The 16826-nt window shown below is 43.6% G+C and overlaps 1 protein-coding gene across 2 annotated transcripts in view; it reads right to left on the bottom strand.

The window, feature by feature from the left end:
- The window catches only part of LOC135843345 (uncharacterized), a 56141-nt gene extending 40545 nt beyond the window's left edge, over nucleotides 1-15596 (bottom strand). Inside the window, exon 1 of one of the 2 annotated variants that reach the window (XM_065361230.1) lies at nucleotides 14433-15596. Coding sequence is in view for 1 of the 2 variants with exons in the window: in XM_065361223.1 (XP_065217295.1) it covers nucleotides 5439-5441 (3 nt within the window). In the remaining variant the exon portion in view is untranslated. Of the gene's footprint in view, nucleotides 1-5438; nucleotides 6041-14432 lie in introns of those variants that run through there. The other variant, XM_065361223.1, reaches the window with a different exon arrangement.
- Nucleotides 15597-16826: the final 1230 nt, after the last annotated feature.

Raw genomic sequence — 16826 nt, 5'->3', positions numbered from 1 at the left:
TTCAAGGATTTTACCTCAAATGTTTTTATCTCATTTTCAATGTCGGTTTTATCTTCACCTTCGATTTGTTTTTGTTCTTCTAAGATATGTTTCTTTGATTTCGGCTTCATTGCCGTTTCTGCGTTGTAGGGTTTTGAAAGCTGTGCACTTTTTGTAGGTGGATCGTAAGTTATTCTTACGAATTCGGCTTTTCCGTTTTCTTGTGATCGAAATTCTCTTCGCATGTATTCTCCAGTAGCTGGATCTATGTCTACTTTTTGGGCTAAAACGGCTACCAAAGTTTTCATCATGTTGCGATTAAGTTGTATTTTGTCTTGAGTTTTTTGTGTACAGCATTCGCTGAATTTATTTTCTCGTACGTAGCTTATTGGTTCTTTCAATAGACTACCTGTTTTGGGCATTTCTTCGCCTGAATCGTCTATATCTAGCAATATTTTGCATAATAAGTCCATTACTATGGGGTACATCGCCATGTCAGGATAATACCTGTCGTATGCTTGACAATAGTGAAAAGTAGCCTCAATCGGCATAACCTCTCCGTTGGGTGATTCTTCGGGTTGAATGAACCATCCTTTTTTGTTACTTTCGACTGTTTCAGTGCGTAAGAATTCGTAAGCTATTTGCTTATGAAATGTCACTCTAGGGTGGTCGTCTGCTATTTCTTGGAACATCTTACGATACTCTTTGTATCGATGTAGGCTCGTGCCTTGTTCACCTTTCTTCGGTGGTTTTGCTATTGGCATTAATAGTATTATTCGTTCCGCTCCTTTTTCTAGCAGTGCGTTTACGATTAAACGTAATTTGTCTTTTACCATTTCAGTAGGCGCATTAAAGTGATTAAATTCAATTTGTCCTGCGGACAGTATGTATTTGGCATTTTTTGGAAAGTTGGTTTTGCAAACTAGTTTTAGTAATGTTCTAATGTCAATCTGGTCCCTTATATATTCTGGTAGTTGTTCGGCTCTGCGTACCGTTCCTCGTCTTATAAAGTGTACGATACCGTCGCCTATCCATATATAGTCTTCTGTGAATGCATTTTTTTGCATAATCGGTGGAGGAAGCATTTTGCTAGACGAAGCCTCCGCGTCGCCTAGCTCTACTTGTTTCCCGTAAGTTTGTCAGCTTTTTCTTTTTCTAAACGTTTCTTCTTCTCCTCTTCAGTTTCCTTCTTCGGAGGAGGTAAAATCGTAATTTGCGCTTGTGTTTGCGCATTCGTTTGGTTTAGCGCGTTTACCGGCGCTGTGAGTGTACCTTGAGTTACATTCGATGATTGCTGCTGCGCAGCTTGTTGTTCATTTAGCGCTTGTAGTGCTGCTTGTTGAGCTGCGAGCGCATTTGGATCTACCTGTGGCATGAAAGTCGGCATTTGCATTTGCATTAGCGGGTAGGGGTAGTATGTGGGTGCTTGAAATACCGGTGAATATTGATATGTCATAGGTGCTTGTGTTTGAGTCATCGATGTATCGAAATAATTCTGCGATGAATTAGAGGCTGTGTCTGGGTAGCTATCATCCAAATTATTATCATAATTTGTGTTGTTGAAATCGACATAATTGCCGTAGTTATCATACCCGTAATCGGGGGTGTATTCTTGACCGTAGTCTGGCATTACGCCATCCATTTCCATTTGTTTCACTGGTAATGTTTGTTGTTGATTTCCTCCTTGTGGAGGTTTGTAGATAGCTACTGTCGTATCTGTATTAGGTTGTTGTTGCCTACCTTGTATTGGTAGGGGTGGTCTCTGTGTACCTTGTTGGAATCTGTTGTTTTGTTGGCGTTGGCCGCCATTTGATTGGTTATTATTTTGTTGTCTTTGAAATCTTTGGCCATTTTGATTCCAATTATTTTGATTTTGAGGTCTGTTGAATCTTTGATTCATTTGTTGATTGTAGAATTGAGCATATTGCTCCGGTGTAAATCTAGATTGGAACTGTTGTAGCATTTGCTGTTGCTGCATCAATAGATTATTTTGTGCTGTGCGTAAATCAGGTATGTTAGTATTTTGTGTCGTAAATTTTTCGGGTGTATATTTTAGTTCCTTGTGTTTGGGATTATGTTCTTTTTTCGAGATTTGTCTTAAGATTTCAATAAATTCGTCGATCGTTAGGTCCGGTTTTTGGACATATAATGCGTACATTTTTGGTGTCTTATCTCTCATCATGTCAACGATGAATTTTTCATCTCTAATAGTGGAATTTTTGAAATTTTCCAACCATCGTATCATAAATCCAATGATTTCTGGTAACGAACGGCAGTATTTTGCGTCATCGCAAAAGTTTTCAGCATCTTGCTGTGCTTTTGCATTCCAGTAGAAATTTAAAAAATTCGTGCGTAAATCATTATATACATGAACTTGTAAGTTAATACTTTTGAAAGCCCATTGGTCTTTCGTGTCTATGTTCGCACGGAAGGCTGCGGCCTTCATAAATTCAGTCACATTAAATCCAAGAATGTATTCTTCAAACGCATTAATGTACTCGTATGGGAAATAACGTCGCTGTTCGTTAAAGAACACGCCAGCGTTACGCATAGCTGTGTAGTCGATCTTCGTTGGTCGCGTGTCTGCGCCTGTGATCGCACGTTGTTGTGGATTTGCTTGTAGCGAATCGTGAATTTTTAATACTGTATTTGTAAGTGCCATTTGGTTGATAGTGCAATTGTTCACTAATTGTACTTGTTCAGCTACATTTTGTTCGATGCTTTGCATTCTGTTGTCGTTTTCTATAAATTTCTTTTTAGCGCTTTCGTCTAATGTCGTATATTTGTTTGAGTAATTAATTGCCCAATCATTCAGTTCATCTAATTTTTGGCGTACGTATTGTACGTTTGTAGCTGTGTCTTGCGCTTGATTACATGCTTCGAGTGCGTGTGACGCCGATGTCGACGCACTTTCAGCTGCGGTTTGAGCGATGTTTCTCGATTCAGTTGCTACCGATTTTGTTGTTTCGATATGCGATGCTAATTCGCGTTGATTATCAAAAATTGTTTGCATTTGTGTATTGTCATATTTCCATGACTCTTGTAATAAATTACGTAGGTGTTTTATATCATCGTCCTCACCGGGAGGGTGGGCGGGAATATTCGTGCTACGAGGAGTGAATGTGTATTTGTCGTTCATGTTTTCGTTTGATACGATATCGGATTTTTCCAAAGTTTTCTGATTTTGCTTTTCAGAAATCGGTTTCGGAACACTTTGTGTTCTATTGCGCCTATGAGTTCCCCCTTGTAGAATTACCTCGTTGTAATCTACACGGCTTATACTTCTCTCACTACGTCTCAAGTTTGACATACGCGCCAAAATAAATTCACTACTGTGTAGTTATAAATTTTATTACAAGTAATACAAGTCACAAATAATAATATGTACAATTAAATGCGTATATATACGCAACGTGGTAGATCACGCTGTTTAAAAACGCGCGAAAACACCTCGTGTTGTAAAATATGTTACGTGCAGCGGCAGCTGCGACAGTAAAATCGTCCGAGGTTGCGGCAGCGACAACGGCTCCGTTCTCCGAATTCGGCGGTTGGACGGGGCGGCGGTGGCAGCACGTACCACGTTGATTCGAGTGCTTTTGCTTCGCCTCTTCTTGGCTAATTTTCTCAAATTAACCTACACGAAAATGCAAATAAAAGCTCCTACTTATGTCTAGATTATTAATAAAGCCACTTTTTAATCTTTTATTTGCGGATTTACCACCAAAAAGAAAAATAGCAAGCGTGTACGAGCTCTAGCGGCTCTCTATTTGTCTGTAGACAATAAGCAAAAAATGAAAAAGTACTTGACGTTAGGCGCCAATGTAAATATAATGATATTAAGTACCACTTGGTGATACTTGCATAAGCTGAATACTCTGAGAATATTACTTACCCCGGCCAAAGGCTATATCAATTATATCACACAATAAGTAAAATGTAGTCACGTGTAAGACACTTTGTATTAAACGTAAAAGAATAAACACAATTAAATACCTTTTAAGAAGGTTTTTAGTATCAACACGATACTTTACACTTAACACTAATTACTTATAATTAAACACAATTAAAACTAATATAATACGCTTTCTTGCCAATTATGGCTATAATACACCACCGAGATTATATCGCGTCGACACGTCCGATCACTACGTACCTCAACAATATAACAATCGGCCGCAGCGCCGCTCCGTGGGCTTGTAGCCCTGTGTCGCGACGCGTGATCAGTGTTACCAACACATATACTTAATCCTATATAACCCTTACAGGTCCGGCATATCTCCCCTCTATCAGTACCTAACTACGTGTACGTACCTACACCTATCTACATAACACTTATTCGTATCGATCAACAAGACGAATACTGCTCATTGCTCGTGCTCGTGCTCGTGCTCGTGCTCGTGCTCACCAATCACCATCAAAGGTTCATACGCCGTATAGACAGGCTATCGGCAGGCATCCCTATTCTACGGCTGACTATTGTACTCGTGCTCGTACTCGGTACTCGTGTTTGGCAGATGCGCCCTCTTTTTAAAATGTACTACTCGGCGTAGGTAGGTAACTAGGTACTTGTATACGAGTGGCGCAAAAATACTACCCTGCTAGTACCTTATGTACCTACGTACGTCTACGTAGTACGTACTCGTATTTGTACCTACCTACCTACTCTTAGGTAAGCTATCATGGACCGATGGCTTTTGCCATATCAAACTGCAGTACGAGTACGGAGTATGTACCAACGGGCAAAGCATCGCAACAAACATAGTACAGATGTACGAGTATGCATTTATACCTATGTACCTATCTCTGGATCAGCATTTACGCGTAGGTACCTAAACCGTACCTACACCTACACCTACACCTAATCGTACGTGTGACTTTTGCACGTTCACACGTGCTACTCTTTCTTCTCAGTTCTCGCGACGCGACGCGGTCGCGTCGCACATGTCTCACATTTGGTACGATATTTCGTTATACGAGTATGTAGGTAGGTAGGTAGGTAGGTAGGTAGGTATGCTGTTACACTGTATCCGGTTGAACGCGTGCGCTCGCAATTAACACATTTAGGTACGAGTACGTGAACAAAGACGGTCGCGGCCGCGGCCGCGGCAACAATAGACGAAAATTAACCGAGGACCTACTACTCGTACGATACGAGTATGTACATACATTAGGTAGGTGGTTGAACTAAAAATTAGGTGGGTGCCCAAATATGTACGTATCAAGAGTACCTATAGGTAGTTCAGTATAGGTATTCATCGACTCTCTAGTCCCTATACACTATACAGTATACACATACATTTTACGATACCTACATGTAGACTACAGAATTACACGCAGGTACCTTTCGTAGTGTAAGTAGAAGTACGTATGTTCAATGCTGTATACGCACCGTACGCGTACAATGTACGCATGTAGGTACCTATACTTTTACGTAGACGTAGACGTAGACGTAGACGTACCATGTATAGGTGATGCGATGCAAAGAATGCGATACGAAGGTAGCGAACCGACGACGATGGACGATGTGGAAATACGTACAGCTATTTACGAGTATGTACGACTAGCGAATAATTAGGAAGTGCCTGCGCCCACTGAATAAATAGGTAGCTGTGGCTGTGGCTGTGGCACTGGCACTGGCACTGGCACTGGCACCGAACATGCACTAATATGTATACGTATTACGTAGGTAAGGTACGCGAGCACAGAGAGCACCAATCACCGTAGTCGCGATTGTAAAAAAACTCGACGGCAAACGAGCGAGTCGTATTCGGTGATTAGCGGCGAATGAGCTCGTTTTGCGCGGCAATCGGCAAAAAAGCAAAACAAAAAACAGTAAAAAGAAAAGAAAATTATTGGCCAACTCGAGAAAACAACGAGAATGACGCTTTTAGAGGATATTTCGAAAAGAATAGGTCGAAATTTAAAACATCGCGATCGCGCCTTCTCGTACGAACCGCACACTGCGCCGAGTGGACGACGAGATTCCGCATTGTGGCGCGTTTTAAAGGCAACTAGAGTTAGCGACGAGCGATGAAGCCAGCCGAGGCGAGCTAGAGAAGTACCCTACCTACCTACCTACCATTACTGGCGGAGGCCTAAAGAGCGAAGAGGAGCAGCGTTGAGCGCACAGCGCACAGCACATAGCATAGCACAGCACAGCACAGCAGAGCATAGAGCGCAGAGCGCACCGCCGCCGTGGGTAGGTAGGTACAGCGTACAGCGTATAGCGTACACCGAACACCGTACAGCGGCCAAGTTGAATACCCGGAATATATCGAATAATTTGAACGAGTGTACGTGCGTTACGTTGCGTTGCGTTGCGTTTGTGTGCGCACACTTTGCACGAGCAAAGAACACACAGAATGTAAATGCCCCAGCTGCAGCAGCAGCCGCCGCCGCCGCCGCCACCGCCGCCGCCTCCGCCACCCAGCGATTTACAAAGCGCGCCCAACCATAGCACAAGTTCGCCGCTTGCTTTGCTAGCTTGATTGACTGTTGGCCTACAAACTTGTTAGCTGGTGCGATTTCAACCAATAGATACCCACCTATTCGTTCCTTCTTTTCTGTCGTTCGTTCGTTCGCTCGTTCGCTCGTTCGCTCGCGCGTAACTCGATTTACCTACATTCATTCTCATACTCGTAGATTATGCTACGTACGTACCTAGGAATATCTATCAACTCGCAGCTAGATGAATAGGAATGCCTACTTGTACGACTGTGACTGCGACTGCGACTGCGACCACGAGTATGAACCGCATGATGCGAGGTCCTGAAAGTACAGTAGGCAGAGGCACCTACACCTACACCTACACTTACACTTACACCAGCACCAAACACCAACAGCTGCAGCTGCAGCTGCAGCCAGCACCTTAAACTAGGTACTCGTTAGTCGTTTCACTGGGAAATTAACTCTAGTGCCTTTCAACATTAGCCTGCCATTATTCGTATGCAGTCACGCACCAATCGCCGAAAACAGCTAGCGTTCGCACTCGCACTCGCAAACCACTCGACGCGACGATTACGCACACAATAATGACTGAAATGAAACCTACAACTACGAGTATGTGTATACTAATATTTATTATGTACGCGCATTTCGTAGGCTGCTATTTTACTGTAGGTAGGTACCTACAAGAACGCGTGTATATGCTGCGTCCATAGCTTTAGCTACCTCCACTGCCATTGGTAGGTACGTAAGGCGAAGGCGATTAATAGACACTCCGGGCGGGCGGGGGGATGCGAATTAGGTCGACACGACGAGCGACGAGCGACGAGCGACGAGGGTTTAATAAACAACGGAAAAGTTGCGTTTCGCGTTCGACTGAAACCGTAAGTGCAGGAGTGCTAGTCATTATAAGTTGAGCTGCCTCGACTAAATCGACTGGTGACTACGGTAGCACGCTGCGCTGCAGGAAAAGCGGAAAAGCGGTGTGGGTGTGGGTGTGGTGCGGTGGTAGTGCAGTGTAGGGAAATTCGTGAACCGACACCGCGTCTTCACTCAGGTATCGCGTACCCTGCTGTCACACTCGCAGTAATAACTCGTAGGACTTGGGAAAAGCGAAAAAGCGAAAAAGCGAAAAAGCGAGCTGTGTAATACATATGTACGAGTACGTACTACGTAGACGTATACCTACAGATAATGTACAGGGTGCCCAGAAATATCGAGTACCCCGAAGAAAGTTTTCTGCCAAATACATACTTCGGATTGGACACGGTGAATGATAATAATGATAGAGCATGATTGGTTGTTGGACTGGAAAGATAACATTCCACCAACCATATGCATCTGGTATGTAACTGGACCTCCCCTAACACCCGCTCTAAAACGAATTGATAGCACTTGTAAATAGATTATATAACAATGTAATAAAGTAAATATTCTCCCCAAATATATCTTATTTAATTTAATTTAATCTATATAGTACAATGTATGTATATTATTGTAGCACTACCCTAAGCTGAAGGATGGAAGAAACCTATGGTATGTGTCCATTCTCAGCATTCAAAACTACTCCAACGTTATCCACTATGTAAGGTAGGACCGAGTGTTCCCACTTTCACACATCAGAAATAATATCCTTTTGGACAATCCTACTCTAGGAGATCTCTTTCTGAGGTAGTTAAGGGTACAGTGGTGCCCGGAGACCTCCTAGGCCTACCCCAAAATGGGAGACGGGTCGGGGGTCGCTCCAAATCCGCGGAAGGGGGGAATGGGCTACATCCTAGGGTGACCACTCCCTCAACCCCGAAGTGGTGGGAGCGATTCTGGGATACTGCCTAGGAGCTCCGGGCCTTTGGCCTGGTGCTGGGGGGGTGGGTCAGCAGTCCCAACCAAAACTGGGGCCCCCCACTCACTGCGGCTCCAGGACCACTGGGTGGCCGAACCGTCCCCTTCCCCTCCTAGTTTTAAGCAAAATTGAAACACTCCTAATCTTGGCTTAGTTTAAGTTGTACATAGTCTTTATAGCTAAATTTTAGTATTAAGTTTGTAATTTAGTATTAGAATATACATCACCCTCCCCTTAAACTTAAGATTGTACTGGTATTATCTCTGCGGAAGGGGCGGGGCTTAGGCCCCGCCCCCTCACCGCAGGGATAAGTAATTATAAGATGTAAATATTATTCAAAATAAACCCTTTTTTTTAAAAAAAAAAAAAAAAAAAAAAAAAAAACCATATGCATCTATTTCACGTTGCCAACCTACGCGTATATTTTTAATGAAAAACTTTCGTTGGGGTACTCGATATTTCTGGGCACCCTGTAAGTTCATTTAGCCTTTAGGTATGGGGTATGGTATACCATGGCGCTTACGCGTATCGCAGACGTAGACGTAGACGTAACATACTGTATAGCTGATGACCACAATTCTCGTAATAGAATAGGCCTACTTAGCTGTCTCTGTCTGCGCTACTTATGGCCAGAAATATAGAGTAGGTACCTACTCGTATACCTACTCGCGTATTACTCCTCACTTACGTGACATTTTCGCGTTAAAAAATACCAGTAAGTTGGTCGTATCGAATCGATAAATCTTATACCCGTTCGATGTTGCCTTCCCTCCCCCCCCCCACCACAAACAGGCTGCCGCCCGCGCCACCCGCGGCAACAATGAAATACCTACCTACCTACCGTATCTTCGCTAAATAGGCATTTGTTTTCTTCAGCCTTCTTATGGGCCAGCGCGGCGCGCGCGACGGCTATAGGTAAACATACTCGTAAGGCATACCTACTAATTAGGTAGGTAGAAATTATAGCGTAGGTACGAGTAGGTAGGTATAGCTGGTAAGTAAAGGGAGTAAAATCAGCTTAGCAGTTAGCAGCAGGGCTGGAGGCACTGGCACACAGGCGCGGCGCGGCGTGGCGTGGCGTAGACATAAGGCCGAATTTATAAACGTTTTCCAATTCTCGAGTAAGTATTAAGTAATACTTAGTCATTGCTCAAATCACAATGAACAAAAATCACGATTTAGCGCTATCAATGGGTTTCAACAACATACTCGTAATCTGAATTCATAGTCAATTCTTGATTTCTACGTAAGTAGGTATCGAGTATTACTTACCAAAGAGAAACAGGCTGTATGGTGTTACAAAATTTCCTATTTTTGATGCTGTAAAATTCAATTTTTCTTCAAATTTCCAACGTTTGTTGATCAGCGACATCGGCTCTGATAATATAATATAGTTGGAAACACATTTTGAAAATTTTTTGTTACCTGATACAGAAGGACTTGCCGGCCGAAATCCTGTATTAGTATATTTTCACTCGGGTAAGTAATACTCGGTACTTGGATCGACTATGAATAAGAATTAGCGAGTACTAGCGCGTTGAAGTTGATTTATAATTATTTTGACGCGGGTAAAATCCGAGTATTTTTTGATACTCGAATAAGTAACGCTTAATACTAATTACTCGGGTGGGAAACGTTTATAAATTCGGCCCACAGACGCGTCTACGTAACTAAAGGTACTTAACTCGGTACATACAATTTTGGACCGTCATCAGTCATTAGGAAGCGGACGCAAATACGAGTACGTGTACGTATGTAGTATGTACAAAGTAGAAAATGACGACCGCGAACGGCGGTGGCGAGGGAGGCGACTGCAGCCGAGCCGAGCCGAGCCGCGCCGCGCCGTAAATACACGCGACATAGGCAAAAATATTAACACCCGAGTTGGGTGCCGACTGCCGAGATTGCGACCGATAGGCAACCGCAATTACGTGTCGCGTATGCTGAAAACATATCTACTACCTATACTCGTACGTTGGTCGTTTTCAAGAGTACGAGTACGAGTACGAGTATGCACAGTAGTACTCGTACACGTACAGTAGGTAATGTACCTGTACTACCTACTTGTGCAATTATTTACACCGCGGCCCGCGGGTAATGTAATGTAATGTTTTTGCACCTTGCACCTCGCAATCACTTCCTTTCTCTATTCACCATCTTGAAAGTAAATCGTCGATTCCGTAATTTTTTTAATTTTTTGTTGCCGAGTGTAAGGTACCTATACTCGTAGGATTCGTTGTTTCGTTGATTTGTTGTTTGTCGCTCGTCGCTCGGCGCTCAGCGCTCAGCGCTCGCTTTTTACTTTCCTTTGCCAACGCTTCGATGCTACCCTACAAGCATCACGACGTAATTGGTACCTAATGCGGGCGAATGAACCGGGCACGGCGCGCGGCGCGTCCCGACAATTTTTTCATCCAAACATACAAGTACCCCGCGATCGCGATACAGCCATATGGCCGAATTTGATAAATAGATGACAAGTCGCAACCTTTGACAGACAGACAGACGGACGGACGGACGGACGGACGGATAACTATTGTACTCGTATGTATCTAATTATGTAGGTTGGTTGGTTGGTTGGTTGGTTGGTGCGTCCGAGTGAAAATTTTTTTCAATTCCGCGTATAGGTAGCCGATAAAGTGACGAAGAAATATGCGAAACACGCGCAAACGGTAATAAAATATCCGGCTGCAACGCGTTTAATCCTCGACAGCTTAGACACGCAGTTATCGGATATAGATAGATGGATGGATGGATGGATGAACGGATAGATAGATAGGTAGGTAGGTAGGTAGGTAGGTACCCTATCACCCGCTCTGCTTACTCTTACAGAATTTCAGCTTTCAGCTGGTTCGAGCCACGGCCCGCGACCGCGACCGCGTGCTGAGACCGGGCGCGGGGCACCTTCACGCAGCTCGCAGCTCGCAGCTCGAGAGGTATCGGTTGACACGAGATGCAAAATGGCTGTGGCATATTACGCTTACGTGTGTCTTCTTAACCACTAATTTACGAGTACGACAAACCAACACCCTACGTTATGAATACTTGATGATGGAGCGGCGCCGTTTGCGCATAATTTCAGTTCAGCGTCTTACTCGTAGTCGTATACGAGTATATACGAGTAGGTACTGTACTTACGTAGCATCTTACGTTAGTATCGGGATCGGCCAAATTTACGACTCACCGTCCGCGTCTCAGCCTCTTCCTTACTCGCTCGCCGCATTATACGCGAGTTTAGTCGAGTACCATTTCCTGTTCCCATTCCTGCGCCTATGGCTATAACCTTACCGTACGGCGTACGGCGTACGGCGTACAGCGTACACCAGCCACATCCAAAACGGAAAACGCCAAAAATTAGCAACCTAACCCTGACTGACGTACGTACACGTAAAAGTACCGACGCCGACGCGACAGGTAGGCCTTCCACCTGCAGGCAGGGTAAAGAAATACGCGCGAGTAGGTATGTCGCCCTCACCAGTCACCACTTCGCATACATGTAGCCATCCTCACTCGGCGAATACGAGTACAAGTCTATCGGCATCTCATATTCTGAAAAAATGTCGCTAAACTTTTTTACGCCCGTTTATTTTTAGATACTTTGTTTTGTTTTTCAGCGATATTTCAGCCAGCGCGTAGCGCGTAGCGCGTATGTATGTAAGCAATTACTATACTCGTATAGTTGTTACACGAACCCTGCATCTGGTTACGGTTAGCTATAGCTACCCATGTAATTAACACGATCATCATCGTAGACGACGAACGAGAAGAAGAAAAAAGAAGCAGCTACCTCGCCTCATGAATAGGCATTTATTATAGGGTTACGAATTAAGAATTACGATCTCACGATGCACAACTCTCGGCTATAGCGCGACAACGTCACAACATACGAGTAGGTACCTTTACCGACTCGTCGTCGTACCTACACGAGCACGAAAGCACGAGCACGTGCGTAGTGTGTAGTGTGTAGTGTGTAGTGTGTAGATACTCGTATAGGTACAGAGTGATATCGATGCAAAGTAAGAGACGAGTAGAAATGAAAAATGATTTTCGGTGACGGCTAGATTGGTCGTATCGTGCCGCATTTTCGAGCCTGCCTGATCATACGAGTACCTACGTAAACACTCATACTCGTACTCAACTACTCGTAGGCAGGTATCAGGCACGCGGCGCGGACGGCGAAGGAGGGGTTAAACGTTGACCAAAAAGTACTCGTATTACATTTTTTCGAAAAAAACAACAAAAAGAAAAGGAAATTGACCAGGTCCACTTCGGAACATTGGTACATACGAGTAGGTATATGAGGTGGCTGGGTGCATGCATAATTGCATAATTGCATAAGCATACCCGCAAAGGCACCATCCATTGAATTGAGTCGTAACGGTTTCGAAAGGCTACTTTGTTTCCAGTCATTTCATCTACTCGCGTACTCGCGTACTCGTGGACGTGCAAGTGTAACCTGACTGCGACTGCGAGTGATACAATTCGCGTTTGTAAACGGAAGCGCGCACCGCTCATCATAATGCCATAAGGGCATAAGCCATAACTCAGCATATGCGCTCAACGCAACAGCGTCAACGTCAACGTTAGTTGAAATTCGTTCGCACCGTTAGGTACCTAATAAGCCGCTACCGCACAATCACTCGACGATGGTAACGTCAATTTTTCCAAAATACGAGTAACTCGCACTCTTCTCTCCTAACCTTACTTACGAGTACCTACGAGTACAACTTGTACATGTACATACTACATACTCGTACAACAATCAACAAAAACTCATCTCATACGCAGACAGAGACACGCAATCGTCAACGCCTACCAGTAATTGACATTGTCGATTCGATCGCCCCGTTTCACACTCGACTCAGCCGACACGGTGACAGAGTGACGGAAAAAAGTCGCAGGATTTTCACATAATGCAGCGGACACCTTCGTTTAGAGTTGCAAATCACTCGGAAAATTTTCAACTTACGCACGGCGCGGCGCGGTGGCGCGTATGTAGGGCGGGCAGGGGGATTTAGCCTCTACCCATCCTGTTTCGGACAAACATTACCTACCATCGAATCAATTTTTACGCACTCCTGGCTCGCTAGTGGTTATTTATAGGTAGGTAGGTAGGTTGGTTGGTTCTTTTTGAAATTTGATGAAAACGCCACGTAGGTACGATGAGTCGTATAAATGTTGAAAATCCACAAATACGTATGTATATCAAACTTTCGTGATTCGTGGGTAGCTGGGTAGGTACTCAGACTAGACCTATATCTACTTTGTGAGCAGACAATCACCAAGACCCCGCGATGTACGGATACCTGATCACATTTACCAAATCTCAGCGATTTAAAGAAAACTCGAATGATGGTAATGTGTACAAATTTTTTTCTTCATAATCCTCGAGTAGGTAAGTGCTAAGTACGTAGACGTACATACAAAATGTAAACAATTGTATGAAATTTCAAAGCGTGAAACATTCTGATTAGTACATTTATTTCACATAGGTTCTCGAATGTAGACGAAAAATACGCGTAGGTAGCTATAGGTACCTACGAATATAGGGTACATACTACCTACATATCGTAGGTACGTATTACGTGGTCGTAGGTAAATGTTCTTTTTTTAAAAATACTCGAGCCAACTTGCCCAAAATGCATGTAGAAATACGCGATCGAGTTCCGAGCAATTATTTTTTGCCCGTGCACATTCTCCGCATACTGCCTAGTGCCTATAGCCTATAGCATCTACATACTAGGAATCTGAAAATGATGCCGAAGAAATCATTTCGATAAAATCTCAAAACACGAAAAATTCCGAATAAGTAAGTACCTATTTTTGCATCGGTTATCGTTACCCACTACTACGTACCTACATACTCGTATTTATCGCAGACAAAAAATGATGCGCAATGTTGCAAAAATGTCAACACAAAAATACCTACGTTTTTGCGGAACAACGATGATTTACACGGGTACAGGTACCGCGACCGGTACCCAGTTACCCACATAGTACGTAAGTATAGGTATAGGTAGTTGAGCGAAATAGCGAGCTTATCAGCTATACACCTACGTTAGCGCGTAGCGCCACCGCCACCGCCACCGCCGCGCCGCGCCGCGCCGCCGTCGCAACAATTAATGCAAAACAATACGAGTACGACGGTCAAGTCGCAAACACTCACCTAATATCGGATATCGGATATCGGTTGACTGACTGATTTCAATGCAAAGAAAAGGACACTCGTTTCGCCGACGCCGAGTCTGCTCACTGCTCACTGCTCAGGGCTCAGGGCTCAGGGCTCAGGGCTCCACACAACAAATTCATCTGTCCGCCGACAAGCGATTTAGTAAGTAGGTGTATATTATGTGTATATAGGTAGGTAGGTGATGACAACTTTATGGACGGAAATTTTGAAACGAATCACCGACGCGACGCGACATCGTAAGTACATAATATATTGAAGCGAAAATTTACAATCGATTCGATACGGCGCGGCGCGGCGCGGCGTTCCTCTAGCCTTTCGTGTGACAGGTGTTAACCGTTAGTAATGAAATCTTCTTTTTCGCATTTTTAGGCTACGTAGGCTGAGTTCGATGGAAAGTTACTCGTCGTAATCGCAGTCAAAATAATACGTCGCCGCCGATGCCGATGCAGATGCAGATGCAGATGCTGACCCCATTCGCGCAAATTCGAGATTCTTGGCAAAACATTTCCGCGCGCTCGCATAATATGGCCATTGGCATAATTAGGTATATAGTGACTAGCCCAGTATCGTAGCCGATGAGTAAATTTTTGTTAGCAACCGTCCTCCATTCCTGATCTGCAGAATACCCTGCACATTGAAACCGAAATACACTCGATAACGATAACGATAACGATAACGCACTCGCACTCGTCTACACATACACGTAGAGTCGTAGACGTACATAGTTAAGTACTCGAATGCGCGATATATGCATTTTCGCAAAACTTGCAAACTTATTCTACTAGCTCGTACTGTTCAATAACAACAAATTAAGTGTACGGCTACGGCTACGGCGGTAAAGTTAACAAACTAGCGAATTAGGTACCGTATGTAAGAATTGTACGTAGGTATATTAACAAAAAATACCAACAGTAAGTCGTTCGACATCGTTCAATTTATAGAAATAGATTAGATACTACGCGTAGATATGTTATAGTCATAGTAATACGTACAAACGAGACGAGAATTGAGCGAGAGCGAGAACCATACGATGTTACTATGTATTATTTTTTATCATCGGTCGGTAATTTCGGCACTGATGTGATAAAATGAAAATAATGTTTTCGAAAGGTAAAGGTTTGTTTATGTATGTACCTAACTTGTGAACTAGTAGATAATACGAGTATATGATAAAGATAAACATAGACACAGACTACAGAGTACAGACTATAATCGAGTGTGGGAATGGGAAATGGAAATACGTACACATATGTATACGAGTACATCTAATGCTAATACTCGTACGTAGGTACGTAGTACGTACAAACAAATGAAAAATATTATCGTAATAATAAAATGTTGTTATCATCATCGACATTGATGAAGGTTTGCGGCTTAACCTATGTACCTACCTACAGCCTATTGCCTATACGGTACACTTGGCCGTACATCGTATGTAACACATTGGTTGGATGTAGGTACTCATGTCATGGCACTGGCACTGGCACTGGCACTGGCTCACTCCACAATGAAAGACCTATCCGGATTCCGGATCGAAATGGAATACATATACATATCGCCCACATCGGTAGGTACTACTTCTACTTGCCAAAGCCATACTGCGACTTGCTACTCTACTTGCTAGAGCGAAACCAATACAACATAAGTAACAAGTAAATATAGGTACGTAGTACCGATCACACAATTTTAATGATTCGAGTAATAAAGAAATTAATGAAAATGTTCCTAGGTACGTGGTACGTCCTACCTGCATAGGTCACAGGTGCTTCTTTATTCTGATTTTAGATTTAGAATTAGAAGAATGGTGCAGATGATACTGTACATGGCATGGTACGGTACAGTGTACTGTACTTACTCTACTTAGGCGTAGGCCTGTGCCTGTGCCTGTGCCTGTGCACATGCCGTAGTTTTATTTCATTCGAAATAATGTAAACTTTCACCATCAGTTCGGAGTTTGGTGACGAACTGCCTGAGTGCCTGGTCTGGTCTGTTTGTAAAGCGTAAAGCTCGCATCGACTTGTTCCATACGGTTTAATCTATAGGTAGCAAAAGTGCAGTTGTAGTTGCAGTAGCGATTCGACTGTGTACCTACGTAAATGCCATTTATTAGTGTCGGCCGTCGAGCGTCGAGCATGCGATTTGTGGTCCGCGGCAAACAGGAGGAAAGCAAAACTTCTAACTCGAACGAAATTCGTAAAAATAGAAGCCAACGAGGGAGCTAGGAGGGAGCGAGCGAGCGAGCAGAAAATCGAGGGAAAAAGGAAAAATCGCGGTCGAAGAATGAAGAAATGAAAAATACCAGACATTAATTCGGGTCACGAAACCGCCAGAGGTAGCGTTTACCAGACCTTATTTTATTTTCCGAAAGGC

This window comes from Planococcus citri, chromosome 1 (assembly GCF_950023065.1).
Source record: "Planococcus citri chromosome 1, ihPlaCitr1.1, whole genome shotgun sequence".
Taxonomy (NCBI): Eukaryota; Metazoa; Arthropoda; class Insecta; order Hemiptera; family Pseudococcidae; genus Planococcus; species Planococcus citri.
Note: the sequence above shows the minus strand (reverse complement) of the source record. Positions and strands in the feature narration are given on the sequence as shown.